The sequence below is a fragment of the Lepus europaeus genome, chromosome 14, assembly GCF_033115175.1.
Source record: "Lepus europaeus isolate LE1 chromosome 14, mLepTim1.pri, whole genome shotgun sequence".
In the NCBI taxonomy this organism is placed as follows: Eukaryota; Metazoa; Chordata; class Mammalia; order Lagomorpha; family Leporidae; genus Lepus; species Lepus europaeus.
In genome coordinates this window covers 90,018,004-90,036,491 of record NC_084840.1, presented here as the reverse complement: position 1 = coordinate 90,036,491, position 18,488 = coordinate 90,018,004, and the positions used below count along the sequence as shown (strand labels likewise).

Genomic DNA, 18,488 nt, shown 5'->3' with positions numbered 1-18,488 from the left:
GAAGGGATGTACTGTGACTCTTTTCCTTGAATTTCAGAGGCAAGTGCAAAAACGTGTGATGGTGTCCAGTGTGCCTTTGAGGAGCTTGTTGAAAAGATCATTCAGACACCCGGACTGTGGGAGAGCGAGACCCAGAACAAAGGAGTGAAACTGTCGCACAGGGAAGAAGGCCAGGGGGCAGGCGCCTGCAGTGGTTACTGCTCTGTGCTGTGAACTCTGGGAAGTTCCATCTCTTGCCTATTTCACCAGATAGTGACATCGTTCTGCATAAATATTCTTTAACTGCTATTTGGGGGACCTTGCAGTTTGCACATAATTGTTTTTTATCATGGCAGTAAATAATTGCAAGACATCCCACTCATCGGCTTTCCCAGGTAGAATGCTATGGTAAGCATGCACAGTTTGCAGTCTTCAGTTTTTTATGTAACATAAAACAGGTGTACCTCTATCAGTGCATTTGATTTTATGACTTACATTTATCATGTAATTTTTAAAAGTCCATCTCTCTAGTATATGTTGATACAAGGTCCACTTTTGGTTTCCTTCTTTGTGCTTAAATATTCTTTAAATTACTGGATCATTTGGTATGTAGAACCCCAGAATCCCAGGGAGGTTTACAGGCGTCATCAGACCTGCCAAATTTCCTTTCAGGAACGACAACGAGCATGATTTCACAGCTTTTCTAGGGTGTTTGAGATTCTCTGCTAGCACTAAGCAAAACCCACACTGCAGAATGTAGCCCAGGCCAATTTAGTCTTAAATCTATTTGTCTTGATGATGCTTCTAAAATAGTCTTGATACACTAAAGAAGTTTGGCATTACTTTGTGATTTCCTTCAGTGATTAGCTCAGTTGCTTAACTGGGGTTTTGATCTTGTGGTGTGTCTGTTGGACTCATGGTCCTTTGCACAGCATCTAGAGTTAGCGTGGTACTTTGCAGAACCGCAATAAGGTTTCCCTCATTTCGGTTTCAGAAGGACACGTATAGTGTGTTAATTGTAACTCCTGTCATAATTGCCGCTTTTAGAACCAGCTTTTTTTTTTTTCATCATAAATGTTGACAGTGTTTGTCCAGGTTCCTCTGTTGTAGCTCGTGTAATGTTGGTGAATAGCCATGTCTTCTGGCATCTATAAATGGAGTTGATATTCAAAACCTGTTTCTCTGTTTTGAGGGTTAGGGACAAAAACACTAAATGACAATTTGAGAAAGGCGTTTTACTTCCAGATTGTGATGTGTGTGGGAAAACACTGTTGCAAGAAAACCTTGGTAATTTATTGTAACAAGCAATCAGTAGTTTATCAAAAACCAACTTGTACAGACTAATAAATCTTTTCCACAGTATTCAGTTTTCTAACCTCTTGCTATTGTACATTGTATATTTTTTCACTCATATGTTATTTAATTTACAATGATCTTTGCTATTTTAAGCCCCTAAATAAGTAATTTGTCATTATAATACCCCTCGTAAGAGTCCAGTATTCCTTTCTGGGCAGTTTGTTCTCTATATACAGTCGCAAATGATAAACATTTTGTGAATGACCTTTGCAATGTGTGTGTAAATAGATTTACTTCAAGTTGGGTTCTTTCTGAGATACATGTCCCCACATATGAAATCTTCAACTTGGTTTACACCTGTTAGTCAACATTACATGTGGTTAAAGGTTTATACATTCTGTATGTTTTTACTAAATAAACAACATTTACTACCATAATGTTGAAGAAAAGTAGCTAACACATGTACTTACAATTTGTTCATGTTCCATTAAAACTTTAAATTTGTGTGTTTATATAGGAGTCTGTGTTGACAAGACTTTTTTGTTTATTGCTTTTTGGTCCTTGAGCTATATAATAATCTCTCTGCATTGGATTTTTGTCCTGATTTGGGCGGAATGTGGATACCTATGATTCACTTGAATATATGAAAAATTAATTTAGTTTGATAGGTTTACATTGTAACCTTCTATAGCTTTTGAATAAATATAGCCTGCTTTCCCTAGATGTATTTGTGCAGGTAGTATTACACATTTCCCTATTACTGTCATCAGCTGGGGAACATTTGAATATAGTGTTACTGAAATTCTTTTATGTAACTTCCGTTTTACTAATTTTTTTGGCAAACATTGTTTCCTAGCGGAGGTGTTGTGAGACAGAGCATCTCAGATCAGGTACCTGTATTAGCTTCTTTTCAGAATCACTTGAAGAAATCTTAAAAGACCTTTTGCAGTGGTGCTAATGATAACAATTAGAATATAGAATGTTGAATTAAAGGAGTACTGACACAGGCCTAAAACATAAAGAAATACTCAGTTTATTGGTAATAGTTAACATTTATTGAAAGCTTCTTGGTGCTTGGTGACATTCCAGGTGTTGAATTATCTCATTAAAACTTAGCAACGACTTTGAGAGATTAGTACTCCAGTTAATGCCTACCAAAGAGGAAGATAATGAAGCACAGATATGTTAGGCAACTTCCCAAGGATCATAAAAGTCACCAGTGATCCAGCTGGGTTCCAGTTGGCCAGTTTTACTCCTGATCCCATAATCTTAACCATTGCTCCTGGCTACTGGCTTTTGGTCTTAACACCATCAAGTTAAAGAAGGTCTTGTATTGCTTCTTGGGCCATCTTCCACTACCCAAGGCACATTAGCAGAGAGCTGGATCAGAAGTGGAGCAGCTGGGACTCCAACCAGCCCCCATGTATATATTTAATGAACTGAAATAATAGTCGTTCAGATATTCTGAAGTCTTTTCATTATCAAGTATTGTACTTCTATTCCTTGGGCTCCATTTCACCAGTAGTACTTAGGAAGCTTGTTATCTGTTATGTATGTTCCCCAGTTCCTTGTACAGGTAAAAGCATTTCATCATTTTGCAAAAGAACTTCTGTTGGTTCTGACTCTCACCCTGCTGTGGATAGTGAACTGTAGACATCACCCGGCATTTAGCTGGGCTTTATTATTTAAATAATAAGAGAATGGATAGATATAGCTAAGACTTGGGGCTAAGGAATATAGAATTATTCAGAATTTTTTTTAAATTAATAGGAATGTCTTTTTTCTGCCAAGGGCCATTTGAATATTTAGAACATCATTCGCAGGCCATGCGAAATTATCCACTTGATTAACCTGCTGTAGATTTGCTGAACTGCCCGTGTTGCCTTGGCAGGGTAAGAGTAAGGGATTTCACAGGCCCAGGAGCAAGACATTCGCCATGCCTGAGTTAGAGGGTGCAAAAGGTAGTCAGCTTCTGGGATGGGGCTTTAGATCTTCATGTTTTATTGCCTGCTTATTTTTTTCTGTTTAAGAATCAGCAGTGTTTCTGATTTGCTGTGATACTTCTTGGTTAAAGTTGTTGGCACGTACACGTGTGTTTTGAGTGCCTCTTCTGTTTTGAGCCCTTACCATCTCTGTCTCATATAGGTTCTTTCTGTGGATGTATTAACCCGATAAGCAGCAAGTTATATGGTTTTATAGTTCTTTGATTGCCAGAGAAATCAGGTACTTTTAATACCTTATAGGATACTTGTATTATTTACTGTAATTCCTACTTCGTGTATGTATGAGTAACCATCCAGCACTTACTTCCTCCTTGCACCAGTACCACACTGCCTACACTGCCTAGTGTTTTCTTTGCATCCCCACCTGCCGCCCCTCCCTGGTCTCCTCCCTGCCACAGGTACAGTACTCATGCTTGTGATTTGGGTGGTACTGCCCCACCCTTAGCTTTCTGCATTGGCTCAGGTACCCCTCCCCAATATTAACCCGTGCAGGGATGCACACCTGCCACAGGTCGGACCACTGAGGTGGCAGGGGTTATTTGTTGAGGCCTCTTGAGGAGCTGTCGGAGATGGAGGGCTGCAGGCTGTGGCTTTCTGAACTGGCTACAGCTTGTTTTCTGATGTGGAAGAGGCAGCCGAGGCAGAACCCAGGAAGCCAGAGGGGGTCTGGATTGGAGCCCTGCTCGGACCTGGAGTGAGATCTGGTTCTGGACTTGGACTGATGTGTAAGTCCCTCAGTTCCTTTCTGTTTAAGCCAGTTTCACTTGGAGTTTTTTTTTTTTCTTACAACCCTGTGTGTTTTTATTTGTGGGGCTTCTTTGCACATCCAGTTCAGTATGTTGAAGTTTATTTGCATTAAGAAAGGAAAAAGTAAACCTATCTCTTGGAAAGCCACTACTCTTAAGTAACTGTTAACATTAACTTTATGTTCTTATATTTCTTTATGAATAGATACACAGAAAACTGTGTCAGTGAGCTAACTTCAAGCATGCTATTTTAAGGACCCCTTGAGTTACAAGGTATCATGGTATTCTTCTGCCCCTTTCTGCCTGAGGTCTCAGAACCTGCCCGTGGGTTATCTTTCTGTGTTTTTCCAAGACTCTGGAATCACACATGTGCATATATGCCTATGTATTTATTTTATGCATATTTATAATTTTGTTTCATAAAAATGAGTTCTTTATATTCATGTCTACATGTTGCTTCTCTACTGTAACACTAAATTCTGAAAATTCCTGCAGGCCAACTCACGTACATCTAATGTCCCTTTCGATGGTTGTACCGTGTAAATCTTCCATGGCATCAGTACACCGTGGCTTATTCAGCCACTGCTCTACTGACAGACATTATCTTGTTTCCCATTTTTTTGCTACTACAGAGAGTACCAGAACAGATAAATAACCTTGTACATATCTTTTTGTTAGATATCTAAGCGTTGGATCCACGATCAAACAAAATGTGTGTGTTTTAGTTCTGATGCATTTTGCTGATAGGTTTGCATACATAGCACCTTGAAGCCCCACAAGCGAAACGCGAGGTTAGGACTTCCCCTGCAGTTCCCAGCAACCTCAGGAGGTACGCTCACCTTCTACCCCTGGCCACGGTGATATTTGTACGGTGTCACTGTTACTTTAGCTTGTGTTTTCTGCAGAGTATTTTTTTCATTTTTGAGGGCCATTTAGAGCTGCTCTTTTTAGAAATGATTATTCATATCCTTTGCCAGTTTGCTCAGGTTTTTTGTGGTTTTATTGTCAGTTACATGAGCACTTTGTGTGGTACAGATACTAATCCATCTGTATATGTTAGAAACATTCTTCTATCCTGAGGTTTTTTTTTATCCTATCTTCCTTAAACTTTTTTTTAATGGCTTCTGAATTCTTCAACTCTTAGATTTTATATACTTGAACAGTCTCTTAGCTTTTTAGGTTTTAAAAAATCTTTTATAAGCTGGAATTTACATTTGTTTATGGTGTATAGTAGGGAGTGGTCTCATTGCTCATGCAGCCAGCCAGTTGTGCCAGCATCAGGCATTGAACAAACCTACCTGTGTCACGGAGCTGCAAGGCCACTGTTATCCTAGGTAAAGACCCCATAAATACTGCAGTCTGCTTTGGCCTTCTGTTGTAGGAGCTCTGAAACATGGCAGGCATTTCTTTGTAAATGGTTTTCTTAAATCCTGCATATTTCATGTTCTCCTTTTAAAAGCCCTTCTCAGCATGGCTGTGCAGGTTCCCTCAGCCTGCCGAGGCCCTGGAAAGCACTAGTTTTGATGATGGTGGCTTTCGAGATGTTTTCTGCCTTGTGAGGCACACCCTTTCTCATTCTTCAGTTTTGTTTTGTTTTTTAAACATATGAATCTTTTTTTTTAAGATTTATTTTTATTTTATGTTATTTAAAAGGGAGAGTTACAGAGAGGCAGAGAGAGAGATCTTCTGCCTGCTGGTTCACTCCCCAGATGACTGCAACACTGGAGCTGTGCCCATCTGACGCCAGGAGCCAAGAGCTTCTTCCAGGTCTCCCACGCAGGTGCAGGAGCCCAAGCACTTAGGCCATCTTCTACTGCTTTCCCAGGCCATAGCGGAGAGCTGGATTGGAAGTGGAGCAGCTGGGACTTGAACCGGCGCCCATGTGGGATGCCTGCAGTGCAGGCAGTGGCTTTACCCGCTATGCCACAGCACTAGCCCCTAAACATAGGAATTTTAAAGATTAATTTTTGCCTGTGTTTCCTTTGGGTGGGCCCACTATTTTTTAGTGTGTTCATAGGAAGGAGTTTTCTTCAATATGTGGCTACCAATCTTCTGTCTTCACTACATCTTCACTCAGTGACTTGGCTTTTGTGTCTATTTGAAACATTCACTTACTTAAGGCTTTTTAAAAATTATGATCATTTTAATTTTTTAAAAGTTGGGATTCTGATTAAAATCATGTAGTATTTCTATATTCTGCGAAAACTGATCATTTAATAAGACTTTCTGTTGGGATACTAGGATATCTTCCTGTATTCAGATCCTATAGTAGTTTTTTCCTTAATACTCATACAGTTTTCTTTATAGACACTGTCCCTTCTTTGTTAAAGTTAATCCTTGTGAGGTGGGCATTTGGCCTAGCGGTGGAGATGCCCACTGCATCTGAGTGCCTGGATTCCATTCCTGTTTCCAGCTCCTGAGTCCACCTTCCTGCAGATGTCTGTCCTGGGAGGCAGCAGTGATGGCCCACATGATTGCATGCCACCACCCACACGGGAGGCCTCCACTGACGCTGATTGTGAGCGTTGATCCCAGCCAGAGTGCTGCTGTGGACATGGGAGGAGTGAGCCAGGGAATGGGCTCTTGCTTGCTCACTCTTTCTCTCTCTGCCTGTACTATAAAATAAATAAAAATGTATCAAGAAAAATTCGGGGCTGGCACTGTGGCGTAGCAGGTAAAGCCACCACCTGCAGTGCCGGCATCTTATATGGGCACCGGTTCGAGTCCCAGCTGCTCCTCTTCCAATCCAGCTCTCTGTTGTGGCCTGGGAAAGCAGCAGAAGATGGCCCAGGTCCTTGGGCCCCTGCATCGGTGTGGGAGACCCAGAAGTTCCTGGCTCCTGGCTTCAGATCGGCGCAGCTCCGGCCATTGCGGCCAATTGGAGAGTGAACCAGCAGATGGAAGACCTCTCTTTCTCTCTCTCTCCTCACTCTCTCTCTCTCTGCCTCTCCTTCTCTCTCTGTGTAACTCTGACTTTCAAATAAATAAATCTTTAAAAAAAAAATTTAAAAATTATTCCTAGGAATTTTTTTTTTTTTTGGTCAGTGTGGCTAGAATTGAGGTCATTTCATTTCAGAATCTGTGTAGGAGTGGGCATTGGGCCTAGGATTCTGCTTGGGTCACACATCCCGTGTTGTGAGGTGCCTGGGTTCCAGTCCTGGCTTGGTTCTCAGCCCAGCTTCCTGCTAGGCTCATCCTGGGAGGCAGCAGGTGATGGCTGAAATACTTGGGTCCCTTCCAGTCACGTGGAATTCCCAAATGGAGTTCCTGGCTCCTGGCTTCAGGCTGGCCCAGCAATAGCCACTATAAAATAATGTATAAAATATAAAATGTTATAGCCAATATAAAATAATAGCCACGGCTATTGTAAGCATTTGGGAAGTGAACCACCCCATCCCCCCATCTCTCCTCCCTCCCTCCCCTACACATTCCCCCACCCCCCATATCTGTGTGTATATATGTCTACCTTTCAAACAAATAAATAAAAAGCTGAAATAAAATCTGTGTAGCTGGCACTGATAAAGATGAAGTGTAGACTTTCTGTCTACCCAACCATCTGGTCACTTTGTTTAATTAGGTACTTCAGTGGTTTAAACTAGGGATTCTTTACTTTTCTAGGTAAAGCAGCAAGGCATAATTTGTAGTCTTAAGATAGTTATATTTATGTTGCGGAAATTGGCAAGCATCGGTTTTGTCTGATTTATTTTGAATCTGTTTCCTGACAAGCGTTTCAAGGAATCTCGCGTGTCACAGCTGGGAGGGCCTGGCTGAGGCAGCTCAGGTGTGCAGCTCCTTGGCCAACAGATCACAGCGCTTCCCAGCTGCTGAGTGCCAGCCCTCTCCTGAGCTCCATAGCCAAGCTCCCCCTTGGCTCCATTTCTAATTTCCTTCTGGCGTAGTCATAATGAGACTGGGATATTGTGTTCTGTTATTGTTGTTAACTCCATGCCTTGCAAAATTTGTAACATTGGTAAGATTTCTGCCTGCCATTTTCCGTAAGCTGGAATGTATAATTATTAAAGATGGAGAATAACAGTTGATTGCACGTTGGCTGGAGTTTAGTGTAGCATAATGGTTACACAGCCTTTGGGAATGAGAGAGGGTTTATAATCCCAGCCCACATTCTGCACTGCCGGATGATCCTGAACCAGTTAACCTTTTGAGCCTCTCTTTCTTCATACTGAAAACGGGAGAGGGGTTTCATCAGCTTGATATGGCTGGTGGGAGCATTCAGTGAGGTTAGGAGTAGGAAGACTGCTTCCATCAGTGTCAGCTGATGTCCTGTTAGCCTACCTTGGTGGTTATTGGTCTCAGTTTTCCTGTTCATTAAGTCAATTTTTATAATTTACAGAGAGAAAATGCTGCATTTTTTTCTTCACAGGTTTAAAATTTTCTGGAACAAAATTGGATGTATTCACTCATTTAAAAACCATTCTTCTGGGAGTTTCTCACACCATGTATAATTTTTTTTTTTAAAAATTTATTTAGTTATTTGAAATCCAGAGAGAGGGAAAGATAAAGAGAGAAAGAGATCTTCCATCTGTTGGTTTATTCCCCAGATGGCCGCAACGACTGGAGCTGAGCCAGGCCAAAGCCAGGAGTTCCTTCTGGGTCTCCCACGTGGATGGCAGGGGCCCAAGCGCTTGAGCTATTTTCCACTGGTTTTCGCAGGCCAGTTGCAGGGAGCTGGGTCAGAAGTGGAGCAGCCTGGATACGAATTGACGCCTTTATGGGATGCTGGCATCACAGGCAGTGGCTTTACTCGCTACACCACTATGCTAGCCCCTACTTAGCCTTTTTTTTCCCTATAGATTTATTTGAAAGGCAGAGTTACAGAGGAAGAGGAAAAGACAGGGAGGGAGATATTCTACCTGCTGGTTCACTTCCCAATGGCTGCAAAGGCCTGGGCTGAGCCAGGTCATAGTCTGAAGTCAGAAATTCTGTCCAGGTCTCCCATATGGAGCAAAGGACCCAAGCTCTTGGGGCATCTTGCGTGCTTTAGAGTCGAGTAGCCAGGACTTCATCTGGTGCTTAGGCGGGGATGCTGGAATCACAGGCACTGTTTAGCTTGCTGTGCCACAGTGAGGTTCTGCTTTCCTGTTTGCTTTCTACTTTTTCACATTGTTTTTTGTCCCTTTCAATTAGCAGTAAGTTTAGAAAAGTGAACTATAAATAAATGATGTATGGGTTTCCAATCAGAGAGGTAGAGTCGATGCAGGTTCTGCATCCATTGAGAACACTACCAGAGTCAGAGGAGCTTTGCCAGGTTGCTAAGGTTCAAAGGTCAATATGGTGGCTACTGCTGGCATCCCATATTGGAGCACCAGTTGGACTCACAGCTACTTTGCTTCTGATCCAGCTTCCTGCTAATGCACCTGGGAAACAGCTGATGATGGCCCCAGTCCTTGGGGCCCACATGGGAGTCCTGGTTGAAGTTCTTGACTTTGGCTTCAGCCTGGAGCAGCCTCAGCTGTTCTGAGCACTTAGGGAGTGAACCAGTTGCTGGGAGATTGTGTGTCACTCTGCCTTTCAAACAAATAAAAAGAAAAATTTTAAGAAGTCATTCTTGTGAAAAGCTGTTGTCTGAGAATTCACATGCACACACTCCCCGAACCAGCGCCACCGGCGCCACACTTCTGTCCTCACTCCCTCTCCAGATGTCATTGCCACTAAGTTCAGGTGAAATCCTCTTGTATTTCTTCTTGGAAATGCATTTCCCCCATTTCTTTCACAAAAGGTAGCGTCCTGAATCTTGCTTTATTACTTACCAATATAAACTAAAACAGTGACTCCATTTGTCAGCGGCTAGAACTCTTCCTCACTGCTTCTACACGATTGAAAGGGCTTTGCAAAGGATCTCACAGGTTGCTTACCTGCTAGACTTACAAATAAAGCTGCAGTGAGTAAAAACCTTACGGCTGTGTTGCTTCCTGCCCGTGAAGGGCCAGTTCCTGGGACAATTTTGTAGGTCTTTATTGAGGTACATCTTATGCCTGTCTTACATCCATTTTAAGACATTGTGATGAGTTTTAATCAGGATGTCCCTCGGGTAAACACTGTCCCAGTGCAGATACAGAACCCCTGTTACCAGAAGTTGTCCTGTCTCCGCCTTTTCTTCCCCCTCATTGTACCTATCATTGACTGGGACCTTCTGAGTGATTCCTCTAGGCAGCTTGCCTTTGACCGCCTACAGGGTCTCCACCTGCATATTCTAGACTTCTTGTTTCTCCTCTTTTATCCATTTGATGCCTCCATTTTTTCTCCATTTTGCACAAATTTGTAAAAATAATCCAATGTCCTTCACTGACATCACTATTAAGGTTTCTTCTCTAAAGTTTCATTAATGTATTTAAAGATTTACTGTAGTTATTTGGAAGGCAGGGTTTGGGAGAGAAAGAGAGGGGGAAATGTAGCCAGAGATCTTTTATCTGCTGGTTCACTTCCCAGATGGCTGCAACAGCCAGGGCTGGGCCAGGCAGAAGCCAGGATCCAGGAGCTTCAACCGTGTCTTGCACCTGGGCACAGGGACCGGGCGTTCTGCTGCTTTTGCAGGGCAGATTAACAGAGAGCTGGATCAGAAGTGGAGCAACTGGGACTCTTAACTGGCGTCCACATGGGATGCCAGCATTGCAGGTGTCAGCTTACCCTGCTGCACCACAATGCTGACCCCTTAGTGTTTTCTTGAGGGGACATAATAACGTACCTGTTCTTGGGGATACCTTCCTAAGTCAGAGTAGCCATTTGATGTTTAATTATTTCTGTCCACAGGTGTCCATTTGCCTTGATGATTAGGAATAAGGATAGAAGCAGAGAGAACTATAAGGAGGGTATTGCAAAAGCCTGAGGAAGGTTGGGGCTGGTGTTATGGCGCAGTAAGTAGGTCAAGCCACCACCTGCAACATCGGCATCCCACATGGGTACCGATTCGAGTCCTTGCTGCTGCTCTTGCCATCCGGCTCCCTGCTAATGCACCTGGGAAAGCAGCTGAAGATGGCCCAAGTGCTTGAGCCCCTGCTACCCATGTGGGAGACCCAGATGAAGCTCCTGGCTTCAGCCTGGCCCAGCTCTGGCTGTTGTGACCAACTAGGAAATGAGCCAGTGGATGGAAGATCTCTCTCTCTTTCTCTCTCTCTCTCTCCCTCCCTCCCTCCCTCCTCTTGACTTTCAAAATAAATAAATCTTTAAAAAGCCTGATGAAGGCAGCATGGTGACTTGGCCTGGGGTGGTGTAGTCTGTTTTCTGTTGCTGTAATGACACACCTGGAGCCTGGGTACTTTACATAAAGAGATGTATTTATCTCACAGTTTTGGAGGGTTGAAAGGCCAAATAGCATAGCTCTGACTCTGGCCAGGGCTTCATGACAGATGGCATCATGGCGGGAGCACATTTGAGACGAGAGAAGAGAGCCAGAGAGCAGGAGGGTTCAGGCTCGCTCTTTCATAACCATCCGCTGGGATCCTATGAGAACTGCATTATCCCCTTACAAGGGCAGTGCCTTCAGTGGTCTAAGTACTTCCCACTGGACCTGTCTCTTAAAGGTCCCTCTCACATCACCACCCTGAGTACCAAGCTCAAACATGGAAACCCTTGGGCTATAACCAGCCTTAACAGAGGAGGTGGTATGAAGTAACCAGTTCCAAAACACATCCAGAAAGTAGATACAAGACTTCCTAATAGATTGGATGAAGAAGATGAGAACAGAAGGAATCAAAGGATGGATCCTCCATTATAAGTTGGTAACTACAGAGGGGAAACAGGTTGAGGGAGGAAAATTATTTTTGGACTTACTAAGTTTGAATTGCCTGCTGGATATTCAAGTGGAAATTTTGAATGGAGATTTGAGTATTACAGCCTGGGGCTCAAGGGAGAGGAAAGATCTGGAAATTTGAGATTTGTCAGCACAGATGAAATTTAAAGCCATAGACACATAGGCAATTCCTAGGAGGTTCCTGCGGGAGAGACTCTATCCATAAATAAGGAAAAGTGCTAATTAATAAACCCAAGGACCCTTAGCTATTTAGCCAACTAAAAGCAGGATTCAGTGAAGAAAGAAAGCCTCACTGAGAAGGAGTTATCACAAAAATCAGGAGCATATGATACCCTGGAAGTCATTTGGAGGTTAAAAAAAAAATGGAGGGAAATGGACAATCAGTAGTAATAACAGCCAACACTTCCTGAATGCTACGGCGAGCCAGGCATTTTCAGAGTTCCTTGCACGTATTAAATCACACAGTCCTTCCCAGCCAGTACTGCCCCAGTGTCAGCACAGCTTACCATCCTCCTCTTAGAAATGAAGAAGCCATGGCACTGGGTAATAGGTACCTACCGTGTTTTCACAGCTGCTTCAAGTCTAAAGTGCTTTTAGACACCACCCCCTGCTGCTGAGAGCAGGGTGTTCACATGGGGATTTCCTCATATGGAGGCCACTGGGGACCTTGACCTTGGTAGAGGTACGGAATGAATGCCTGACTGAATGCCTGACGGGAGTATAGGTTAGAGAGAATTGAGAGCGGAGACAATGGGAGCAGAGCAGACAGCCTGCTGCAGTGGGGTCCTCGCTGGGATGGTTGGCAGGTCTGGGAGGAGACAGGATTGGGGATGTTGCAGAGTATTTGTGTGTCTTGGGGAGTAGTCATGAGAAGGGAAAACTCAGGCACGGAAGTTCTTGAGTAGGTGAGAAGGGACAGAGCCATTACTTGAATCACATCTGAATCAGATGGGAAGACCACATGTGGGCACAGATGTGGGCAGACTTGTGGGTTTACGGTACGATATGTTAGTGTTCTCTGGAGTGCTTCTGTGGGATCCCTGTAAAAAGCAAGGTAGCAGTCAGTGGAGATCTTTTGAGGAAAGGCAAGGTGGGAAATATTTATCTAGGAGATTAGAAAAGAAACTTTATTAGGAGAACAGTGTAGAATGGGAAAGCAGGGAAAAGCGATTATTTGAAATTTGGAATTAAAAATAGAGGCTCGGGGATGGCGCTGTGGCTTAGTGGGCTGAGCCTCCATTTGTGGCACCAGCATCCTATATGGGCACCAGTTTGCGTCCCGGCTGCTCCTCTTCCGATCCAGCTCTCTGCTATGGCCTGGGAAAGCAGTAGAAGATGGCCCAAGCAAGTTCTTGGGCCCCTGCACCCATGCGGGAGACCCGGAAGAAGCTCCTGGCTCCAGCACAGCTCAGCTCCAGCTGTTGGGGCCATTTGAGGAGTGAACCAGCAAATGGAAGACCTTTCTCTCTGTCTCTCCCTCTCTCTGTAGCTCTACCTCTCGAAAAAACAAATTAAAAAAAACTTTTAAAAATATATTGAGGTTTATTGAGTATTTTTCTGTGCCCAGAAATTTGATTAGAAGGGACAAACATAATGATATATTGTGGACTCTGAACTAGGTCAAGAGGAAAGTGAGATCAATGAGAAATTATTGATAGAGGGAAAACAAGACAGAGCCGTAGGCTGGGTGTCCCTCGCGGAATCAAAAATGTTAGGCAGTGTCAGACATGTCAGAGACGTGCTTGAACTTGAGATTTGGGGGTAAGTCAGGGTTATGGCCATGAGCATATGCTTCACGTGCTGTGGAAGAAAATGTAGTGGAAGGTGATAAGGCCAAGTTGCCAGCCAGATCATGGGTGTTTCTTCAGTCAAAGAATAAGACAGTTTCCATAGACAGTTGAGTGTGTGTCTGCCTTCTTTCTCTTCCACCAATGTAGTCCTTTGCCACAGTCATAACTATTTTGATTTACAGTGTATTTGTAAATCAAGTTTTCCCCCTCAGTGTTTTTTTTCACAGCTACTATTTTGGCAATCATTTTACCAAATTACAAAATAAAGTCCTTTGGAATTTTCATAGGAGCTGCGTTAAATTTATATATTAATGTATGAAAGTGACATTTTAAAAAGTCTTCTCATCCAGAAACCTAACATATCTTTCCACTTACTCAGTTCTTGTTTTATGTCCCTTAATAAAATTGTCACATTTCCTTCATATAGACCCTCTAGCTGTATTTGTGAATGTAATTCAAGGCAGTTTATCATTTTTCTTATTATAGTGTCTCATGTTTTTCCTATTTCCATTTCTCATTGCTTTTCCTCTGTTATAAAAATTACTGTTTATGTTTTTGCTATAAACAGCATCTTACCAAATTTACTATTTTTTTAAGATTTATTTATTTATTTGAAAGGCAGCATTACACACACAGAGAGGGAGAGAGAGAGGGGGAGAGAGAGAGAGGTTTTCCATCTGCTGGTTCACTCCCCAATTGGCCACAACAGCCAGAGCTGCTCCGATCCGAAACCAGGAGCCAGGAGCTTCTTCTGGGTCTCTCACGCGGGTGCAGGGGCCCAAGGGCTTGGGTCATCTTCTACTGCTTTCCCAGGCCATAGCAGAGAGCTGGATCAGAAGTGGAGCAGCCGGGCCTCAAACCAATGCCCATATGGGATGCTGGCACTACAGGCGGAAGCTTTACTCGCTACACTACAGTGCCAGCCCCCAAATTTACTTTTAATGCTAATCTTTTTAGTGTTTCTTATATTCCAGATTCATATTAATATGTGTGAGTAAAGATAATTTTATCTGTACCTGATCTTACAATAGTTTTAGTATTTTGCCTTTGAATGTATTTTTTACTATCATAAAAAGGCATACCAGCATGCCTTTACTATTGTAGAATATTTACTTAGCTTCGTTATTTTAATATTTTACTTCAGTCTTTCTTTTACAGCTAATTTTTTCAGATTCTTTTTTTTGCCATCTACTGATATAATCACATGATTTTGTTTAATATAATGAATTATGTTGAACATTTTCTGTTGCCAAATCACCTGTACATTTTTTGAATATATCTTGTTGGAATTATATTTAATACAATGCTGAATCACCAATTTAGTCATGTTTATTGATAGCTTTTGTATCTATAAGCCCCATGAAGGCATAGGTGAGATCTGGCAAATTAATCTTAAACTGCTGTAAGGTGGGCATTTCATACACACACACACACACACACACAGTACTCCTTCTGTTGATGCTGGGAATTCCACTGTGTTCTATAGGAATGGTGCTGCTTGGAAATCCAGTAGCCATCCAGGAAGAGCCTATGTAAAAAACTCCTGAAGTAGAACAGTGTACCATAGATTTTCACATCTATGGCCATTGAATTTTATACACACGCACACACACATACACACACCCTTAATTTCTTCTGTAGTTGGAGTTTTAGATTTTGCATCTTCTTTCCTCCTCTTCCTCTGACTTGGAGGTTTAATCCATTTAAACTGTTTTCCATTGAAGCCATTACAAATTTACAAGAAATTGCAAAGATCATACAGAGAGGTCCCATGTGCCTCTGTCCCAGGTTCTTTCCAGGAGATCAACATTGGTACAATGTGTGTATATACCCCTATGCCATTTTTAAAAAAGATTTATTAATTTATTTGCTTGAAACTCAAAGTTGCACAGAGAGAGGAGAGGCAGAGAGAGAGAGAGGTCCTCCATCCGATGGTTCACTCCCAGTTGGCCTCAACGGCCGGAGCTGTGCCAATCCGAAGCCAGGAGCCAGGAGCTTCTTCCAGGTCTCCCATGTGGGTGCAGGGGCCCAAGGACTTGGGCCATCTTCTACTGCTTACCCAGGCCATAGCAGAGAGCTGGACTGGAAGTGGAGCAGCCGGGACTAGAACCAGTGCCCATATGGGATGCTAGCACTTCAGGCCAGGGCGTTAACCTGCTGCGCCATAGCGCCGGACCCATCTGTGCCATTTTATCATATGTGTAGGTTACCCATAATCAAGATACACATCCCCAGCCCCATGCCCAGAAGCTTTCTCTTGTTTTATCTTTTTTTTTTTTTTTTTTTTTTTTTTAAGGATTTATTTCAAAGAGTTACAGAGCGAGAGGAAGAGACCAGAGAGACCTTCCATCCTCTGGTTTACTCCCCAAATGGTCACAATGGCCAAGACTGACAGGCCAGGAGCCTAGAACCCCATCCTGGTCTCCCTCATGGGTAGCAGGTATGCAAGTACTTGGGCCATCTTTCACTGCCTTTCCAGGCGCACTAGCAGGAAACTGAATCAGAAGTGGAGCAGCCGAGACTCTAACTGGTGCCCACATGGGACGCTGGCAGGGCAGGCAGCATCTTCACCTGTTAGCCACAGTGCCGGCCCCATATTTGACCTTTTAATATTAACTTTATTCATTCTGCGTTATGCCCTTGAGGTCCACCCAAGTTTGTGCAGCGACCGTTCTTTTGTTGCTCAGGTAGTGTTTCGTGGTATCAGTGTGCGTAGATAGCTCTATGTTTCACCTGTTGTGGGACATTTTGATTGTTTCCAGCATTTGGCTAATACAAATAAAGCTACTGGGACAAACAGCTGTGTACAGATGCTGTGTGGACTCCAGGGGCAGGAGATGCGGTCGCTGCTGTGTCACCCTCAAGTCTCTGTTCTCTGTGAGTTTTTCTTTTTCTTTTTTTTTTTTTTTACAGAAATTCCTTTATTGCTTTAATTTCTTTGCTAGTCTTTCCTTTCTAGTAATAGAAGCATCGTATGCTATCGTAGCCGTGTAACTCTTCCCAGATATTTTTATGTTAAATACGCTTTGTGTTGTAATGCTGGTTGTAATTACATCTTTGGGTAGGAACTGTTTTGAAGAATGTGTCTTAATTTCAGATTGTACCGTCTTTATATATTGCCCCTCTAGGATTTTTTTCCTCTTGTTGTTGTAAACGTCTAGTCTTCAATTCAATTATGGTTAGAGAATGGGGAACATAAAATCGTTTCTCTGTTTCTTGGGGATTAAGATTAAGGTTTTCTTGGTTGGGCAGGAATTTGATTTTTTTTCCTCTGATTGTTTTGCTCATATTTTCATCCCTTCTTTTAGTCTCACAGTTGGATAGCACAGGGCTGCCAAGGGCAAGAGCAGTCCTCTGGCATGCTGGCCCCTGGGACCCCATCACTCCAGTTCTGCGCTGTGCCGATTTGCAGTGCATTGAGCAGCATCTGAGGTCAAGAGCCTCTGTTAGGAGGCTCTGAGGGTGTTCCAAGTATCGGAGAGATGTGACAGGAAGATGGAGTAACAAGTACTTGGTACTCAAGATGGGAAAGAGGAATACTGAGAAAAAATATGATTACAAAAACAAAAACAAAAAAACACTTATTTACCATCTTGTAGGTGCCAGGTCCTTTCACTTATATCCATCATTAAACCTTTGAGGCTGGCACTGTGGCATGGTGGGTAAAGCTGCTGCCTGCAGTGTCAGCATCCCATATGGGCACTGGTTCGAGTCCTGGCTGCTCCACTTCCGATCCAGCTCTCTGCTATGGCCTGGGAAAGCAGTAGAAGATGGCCCAAGTCCTTGGGGCCCTGCACCCACAAGGTAGACCCGGAAGAAGATCCTGGCTCCTGGCTTTGGATCGGCTCAGTTCTGGCCATTGCAGCCAATTGGGGAGTGAACCAGCAGATGGAAGACCTTTCTCTCTCCTTTTCCTTCTCTTTCTCTATATACTCTGACTTTCAAATAACTAAATAAATCTTTTTTTAAAAATCATTAAACCTTCACAAAAATCCAGTGAGTAAAGGTGATGGTTTTTACTTCACAGGGATAAAATAGTAGTGCACAAAGATGATACAACTTTTCCAAGGTCACAAGGTTAATAATAGAGTTGGGACTTAGATTGATTTTTTAAAAATATTTCATACATATAAGTTTTAATGTGTATTAATTATAGAATACAAGGTTATATATATCCATGAAGTTAAACATGTATCATTCACATCTTTTTTTTTTTTTTTTTTTTTTTTTTTTTTTTTTTTTGCTTAAGACTTACTTATTTGAAAGACAGAGTTAGAGAAAGATTTTCCATTCATTAGTTCATGCCCTAAATGGCCACAATGACCTGAGCTGGCCCAATCTGAAGCCAGGAGCCAGGAGCTTCTTCTGGGTGTCCCACATAGGTGCAGGGACCCAAGCACTTGGGCCATCCTCCACTGCCTTCCCAGGTGTTGGGTCTTAGTCCACCCGTACAAGGATGGACTGGGTCCGAGGAAAGGTAAGTGTGCCGCTCACCCGTTCCCCAGCCTCCTGGTCCCGGAGACAATCAGATGCAGCGGGGAGCCAAGTCTAGCAAGGACTCAGTCACCTTTTGCATAATAGTACCTTTTATAACACAAAACTGCAGAGTCATTGGGGCAGGGCTAAGGACCAACCAATCACTTAAAAAATCACCTTATGGGGGGATTTCTATAGGACTAGCCCTATGTCTATACACTTGTTACTAGTTTTGTTACCTCCCCTGATGTTGCGCAGCCAGTTAGTTTTAGTGGTAAACAACTTTGGATTCCGCCCATCTTACTTCCTCTGGGCGCCATCTCACTTGGCTCCGCGTGGCTTCGTTCCGTGCAGCTCGGGCGGGGGCACCCTGGAGCAGCTGCGCATGCGGAGCCCCCGGGCCTGGCCTGGCCTGGCCTGGCCACGCTCA

General features: G+C 43.1%; 1 protein-coding gene across 1 annotated transcript in view; it reads left to right on the top strand.

The window, feature by feature from the left end:
- Positions 1 to 1,998, top strand: part of RAB18 (RAB18, member RAS oncogene family) — a 44,150-nt gene extending 42,152 nt beyond the window's left edge. Inside the window, exon 7 of the mRNA XM_062211105.1 lies at positions 38 to 1,998. Coding sequence (XP_062067089.1) covers positions 38 to 213 — 176 coding nt within the window. The 3' untranslated portion in view covers positions 214 to 1,998. The remainder of the gene's footprint in view (positions 1 to 37) is intronic.
- The last annotated feature ends 16,490 nt before the right edge of the window (positions 1,999 to 18,488 follow it).